Genomic DNA, 6,221 nt, shown 5'->3' on the forward strand with positions numbered 1-6,221 from the left:
ATAAACAACGTGTATGTGTGTATTTGCGCACACATCTTCAGACACACACGAAGCATGTACCTCTAGACACACAGTACATAGAATGTTCATACGGATAGTTTGGGGGCTGTACATCATCAGTAAAGGGGCCATAGTTAAATATTACCCTGGCCTGTGTGTTGGAGTCAGTCAGTCTCTCTCCTCCCGCAGGCACCTACCTTATTTGAACATACGCGAAGCTGATGGTGGCCAGTATAGTTTTATTCTTGCTCCATCCATGTAACAACTTTCTCAATGCTTTCCCTACATTGTAGACGAATTTATTGTTGGGATCGGGGTTAGGGTTATTTCCTTCCCAGTTTTTTGTGTCTCGGTTTTTTTTTTAAAAATTACTTCGTGAAACAAAGCAAAACATGTTATTGGCGATCAAATCAACTCTTCAAATGTCCCTGTGCTTGTAAAGGTAAACACAGACAAAAGGTACCTATGAAACAAAGCAGGCTGTCGCTTTGTAATTCAGAAACCTGAGTAACTAATTCAAGAATCCCCTGAAACTGCCACCTATAATAACGACCCCAAATTCTTTAACGAGAAAGAAAATGGTACAAAAACAAACAAAACCACGAGGGAAAAAAAATCCCTCCGGAGAAATTAGAATGATCACAACCACAATTTTAAAAATAACTGCATCTGAAAAATAAAATTCCAGTTTAAGACAAAGCAGAATAGTGTAGGGGAAATAATTATACTACAGCTTTTTAATTTAAGCTGAAATATGGATTTGATTTTCCATTAATTTACCCATATCCCCCCATAAATAATGAGCAAATAGTCCATTTTAAATCTGTTTTATTGACTCTGCACATACAGAAGCGCTTAGAAAAGGTTATGGTTCCGTTTCTTTTTAAGGCTGCTTTTGAAAGTATTTAACAATCAATTAACAAACAATCTTTCTCCGCCTTGGGGACAGTTGTGCTGATTTCATTTTGATTTTTGGTGGTTTTTAATACAGAGTCTAAAAATAAAAAACTCACAGATGCACCTGCTGCATATACATTTCAGATTTTTCTCAATTCCACGACAAAAGTTACCTACCATTTCCCGTTCCCCTTTAAACATCACAGACTCACATCAAGGGTACATACATTTCTCTATAAGCACGCTACTCTACTCAATAAACATCTAGGAAATCTCAGTGAGTCACATGCCTCCCAGAAGGTCTGGGGAAAAGGGACAACAAAGATCAGAGGTGGTGTTATTTCCACACTCCCTCCCCTACCTCTAAAGAAATGAGAAGCACCCACAAGTTAAGAGAGGACCAAGTCACACACACATCTCAAATTCTACAGCACGGCTCCATTAATACTGTCTAGGTACAGATGACCCGCTAGATCACCTTGTGTATCTTTGATCGGATGGTCAGGACCGGTGTGGGTTTCAGTTACCCACTCACCCATCCTCCCCATACACGGATTTATACATCCCAGCGTGGGAAGGGCACAGCTGTTTGCATTGGCGTGGGACGGGGATGGGAGCTGTCCAGCACAGAAACTTGCTGAAATTGACAACACACACGCTTGAAATTGACAACTGGCCTTGATGAAATTAACTCAGGATAGTTTCGGATTTTCTTATGTGAAAGAGGGGGAAATAGTCAATCCATTGTATTTTAATTGTAACAAACCAACATAGTTTTTAAAAAAGACCACAGCCCCCGTTTAGGATTAATATGTTGGGAGCAGATGGTTTTGTTTTGTTTTAAAACTTTATATTTCAAATAGTATGTTAAAAACGTTTTTTAAAGGCCAATTCATTCCACCTATTTTGTTTAAAATATCGACCCCACCCTGAAGTACTTAGTGAGGCCAGAAAAACGGGTTGGGATCTGAATTCTGTTGGGTTTCCCCCACGCTGGGCTGTTGGCAGAAGTGTCTTTGGAAGGATGTAGCTGATCAACCAGTGAATGGCTCAGGTCCCACCTCGGGTTTGTATCTTACTGTATTATACGATATACAGGTTGGGGCGGTGGCTGGGGGGTGGCCAGGGGTCGGATCAGCGAGCTGGCTGCCTGTAGTTCCCATTGATCTCTTGGGAGATGTTCACAGCCTCGGCCCCCAGGGGCAGCCTATCGCTGTATTCGGACCCCACCTCAAACTCCTCCGGGTTGGCTTTGGATTGGGACTCGGCGATGGACTCGGCCACCAGGCTCTCGTCTCGCTCCAGCTCCCTCTCCCCCTCCGCCTCCCGCTCCTCCTCACCATCCCCCGCCTCACTTGGGTTGTAGTTCTTTTCCGACTCTAGGTAAGAGGCCCGCGGGTCGAAGTCGGCCGCTATGTGCTTCTCCATCTGGTCCGGGTTCTGGGCCTTCATGATGAGTTTGTAGGTTTTGCCCTGATACTTGGAGAGCAGGTGGCAGCAGGTGGCCCCCAGCAGGGGGACGGTGGCCAGGGCCAGCAGGAAGATGCTGACCACCACGATGATGATGAGGGAGGGGATCTCCTTCTTGGTGGTGAAGACCACTTGTACCTGACAGTCCTCCCCCAGGTAAGTCAGGCAGACCGAGTAGTTGGTGCCGGGGGTCAAGCCCTGGAACCAGTAGGAGTTCACTCCTTCCTCGATCCTGGACCACTGGACCATGGAGTGGCCCTGGCCGCTGTCCGCGCACAGGTAGAGCGCCCGCAGGTGGGCTTTTTCCGGCTGGCCGTAGAAGGGGGTGAGCTGCACCTTGGCCTCCTTCTCCGACACGTCCAGCGCGATGACGCCCAGGTCGAAGGTGTGCTGCTTCAGCTGGCCGCTCTGGTTGAAGGCATGGTTGGAGACATACTGGGTGTCCGCGCTGGAACCGCAATTCTTCTCGAAGGAGGGCCGCTTGGCGGGGACCTGCTCCAGGCCCGGCGAGTGGGAGCTGTGCCGGGTGGGGCTGAGGGGTTTGGGCCTCTCCTCGGGGCTGAGGACGCTGTTCTTGGAGCCCTTAGGGCCCGGCTTCCTCTCGCCCGGCTGCGCTTTGCCGGCCAGGGGATCCTCCATGGGGCGGGCGGGGTATTTCTGGGCCCCGGCCACAGCCACGTTGACCGAGGTCTGGTTGCTGCCCAGCTCGTTGGTGGCCAGGCAGGTGTAGGTCCCTTCCTCGCGCTTGCTCAGGTGGGGGATGACCAGGGTGCCGTTCCCGTAGACCAGGAAGCGCTCTGCGCCCTGCTTGGAGTTGCCAGTGGGTAGCTCGTTCCCAACCCTCTCCACGCCGGGCCCCTTTATCTCCAGGTCTTGGCTGGCGGTCTGCACCTTCCAGCTGATCTCTGGCTGGGGGCTGCCCCTGACGCTGCAGTGCAGCAGGAGCGTGAAGCCGTCATAGAGCTCGGTGTTGTCCAGGTTGGGGTGGTAGGTCAGCTGCACGGAGGGAGGCGCGCACTGCAGGTCTGGGATCCTCCCCAGGGGGACGCCTCGGAGGCTGTCCGGGGCTACACAGCTGATGGAGTCCCTCTCGGGGATGGAGATCAGGGTGTTCTCAGCCCAGCTCTTCAGCCACAGAAGCCTGCAGGTGCAGTTGAAGGGGTTGTTGTAGATCTGCAGGTGAGACAGGGAAGTCAGAGAATCGAAAGTGCCCTCGGCGATGGTGGTGAACTTGTTGTTGTTGATGCGCAGGGACCTCAGGTCTTTCAGGGTGTGGAAGGCCTCCCAGGGCAGCTTCACCATGTGGTTGTTGTTCATCTTGAGTAGCTGCAGGGCGCTGAGGTTGTACAGATCCCCCCAGGGGAAGTCTATGATCTGGTTGTAGCTGATGTCCAGGTTCTTAAGCTGCACCAGGATGGCGAAGGTGCCCTGCTCGATGGCGCTGATCTCGTTGTGCGCCAGCCACAGCGAGGTGACCTGGGTGACCTCCACGAAGGAGCTCTTCTGCAGGGAGGTGATCTTGTTGGCGGACAGGCTGAGGGTGGTCACGTTGGAGGGCAGCCCCACGGGGACCGCCTGCAGATCTTTGTAAGCGCAGTCTGCGAACTGATGGGCGTATTTGTCCACACAGGAGCAGGGCTCCGGGCAGCCCTGGCTTACCCCCAGGAAAGCTGCGATCCACAGCCAGAGCAACGGGTCCATCTTCCTCCTGCAGCCAGAGACAGAGACAGGCACGATTACCCCACCCGCTCCTAGCCTCGGAGACACCGCTGCGCTCTCTGACTTGGTAGCAGCCTGATCCCTCCGTTTTCCCCTTAGCCCAGGGAGAACAGGAAGCAGCGCTCTGCTCCCGACGTAAAACCCAAGGTAGCAAGAGCTCCCTGCTCAGGGGACAGTGCGCTGCACACGCGGACCCCCGGACATGTGTGATGCGCAAAATAACATCAGCCTAAGCAGTAACACACCCAAACCAGAGCTAAGAGCCAACAAATCATTGTTTCAATTCGTTTTCTTTCTGCCTGTCTATTTCTCTGTCTGTCTGCCTTTCTTTCATCGGATCGCATGCCGTTTGGAAGTTGCAAGGACTCTATATAATACATCATCGAACCACGTTTCCGGCACACCCGAAACTCAGACAGCACCATGCAGTTTTTAAATTGCTTTAAAATATACACGGTCTAGCCTTTCCTTTTAAAAGCCCCGGCATCCCTTTCTTAGACTTTCCTGTTGAATTGGTCCTGAAGCTGCATGGCACTGAACACCATAAGAAAGCTCCCAGGAGAAGAAATACATTCTCCAAAAAGCGCTGTCTTAGACTGATATCAGAACAATTGATAAAGCAATGATTATAAACTTTGACAATAAAAAGCATGCAGCTAGATCTGTTGTTTGCTGCCCACAAAGACATGAATAAGGAAAGATCCTTATCTATAAATGTGTAAAACCACGCTCAGATTTACCCTAATTACCTGTAGTTTCCCTGGTATTAATTTGAAGACAAACCGTGCCATTTGGGAGAGGCTGCGGATCAGAAAGCTAGGGAAACATTAGCATTTCTGCCATGTACCCCTGCTGCTTCCCTGCCTCAGATGCGAAGACAAAAACCCCAGCTAGAAACAGATCTAACATTTGGGGCTAAACCCGGGCCCTACTGGAGCCAATGGCACAACTCCCATTGATTGCAAGGGAACAAGGATCCTATCTACCATAGCATCAGAAGAGATCATTTTCTTTTTCCGCCAGCAAAGCTGTTTGTACCTGCGGTCCCTTCTTTGAAATACACGCTTCTAGTCCATCCTGCCCTGCCTTTACAACCATGCCACGCGTGGCACACAAAAGCTACCACAATCTGCATAACTGCAGGCAGCTCCCAAAGCCAAAAAGGAAAGGGATCTCCTCCAGCTAACGTCCTACGTGCAGGTGAAGTTTGCCCAGCCTTACCTGCTCAGCTTGGGATCTGGAGTGCAGATCTATGGGGGCAGCTTCCAGGAAAGCACCCAGCTGCAGAAGCCAGACTGAATTCCAGGCATTTAGTTGGGAAGTACAGGGAGCCCCAGAGATGGGTGGGCAGCTGTGGATCTGTTGCTCCTGGTGGTGGCTGGCTTTAATTTTGCAATCGCAGAGGCAACACACATTTTTGGAGCTTTGAGCTGCCCAGGCTGCGAGTCCCACTATCCTGATGACTGATCCCCCTTTGGCCCCCTCCCTTTTTTAAATTGCTGCTGGGTTGGAGAGTCAGTGCGCGCTCCCGATGCGCCAGGGAGCGCGCCTAGCCTCTCCCACCTCCTGCATATTCTGAGTGTGTTAAAGCTGCAGGGACTCCCACCAAACCCAATGCAATATTTATCATGTCAATATGTTTCCCAGTCCATGTGCCATCTTTCAACTCTCCGCCCTCTCCCCCACATTCCATGTTTAGTGAATCTATTTGTTGTGCACTAATTGAATGCAAATAGCTTCTAAGCACTTCAGTGTGGGGAGAAACAAAGGAGGGGGCTGGACTAGATTATCTGGGACGAGTTTGCTGTTTTGAATGGCTTAAACTCTTTTAAAAGAAAAATAAACATGCAGATGATTTGATGCAGCCTCAGTGAGAACCGATCGTGATCAACCTCACCTCCACGCATGTGTTTGCATAAAGTCTTTTAGCTCCATCTCTCTCGACCTGCTTCTGCTAGTCCTTTCCGCCCAGAGCTCGTTAGGTTTTGAACTATATTAAACAAAATAAATAATTGATTTTATTTGCAGAATTGATCCCCCTCCTCCAAGTAATTCTGGAGGCATCTGCAGCATCTGAAAGCAAGAAGGAAATGATGCTACCGCTGCTGAGCATGTTTTTTTTTTAATTCAATGAG

The 6,221-nt window shown here is 50.2% G+C and overlaps 1 protein-coding gene across 1 annotated transcript; it reads right to left on the reverse strand.

Annotated features, from left to right (window-relative positions):
- Positions 1–2,031: 2,031 nt before the first annotated feature.
- LOC112117232 (immunoglobulin superfamily containing leucine-rich repeat protein 2-like) lies at positions 2,032–6,021 on the reverse strand. Its single transcript, XM_024215152.1, has 2 exons — positions 5,984–6,021; positions 2,032–4,075 (listed from the first exon to the last, which is right to left on the reverse strand). Exons 1-2 carry the CDS (start codon positions 6,019–6,021, stop codon positions 2,032–2,034), a joined length of 2,082 nt encoding a protein of 693 aa, XP_024070920.1.
- Positions 6,022–6,221: the final 200 nt, after the last annotated feature.

This window comes from Terrapene carolina, unplaced genomic scaffold (assembly GCF_002925995.2).
Source record: "Terrapene carolina triunguis isolate 2854851 unplaced genomic scaffold, T_m_triunguis-2.0 Scaffold67, whole genome shotgun sequence".
NCBI lineage: Eukaryota > Metazoa > Chordata > Testudines > Emydidae > Terrapene > Terrapene triunguis.

Bases quoted from the DNA above. Each gene is read 5' to 3' on its own strand.
- LOC112117232 (XM_024215152.1), bottom strand. From the start codon at position 6,021: ATGGAGCTAAAAGACTTTATGCAAACACATGCGTGGAG. The intron at 4,076-5,983 runs GTGAGGTTGATC...CTCTGGCTGCAG, and splicing joins ATGCAAACACATGCGTGGAG to GAGGAAGATGGACCCGTTGC.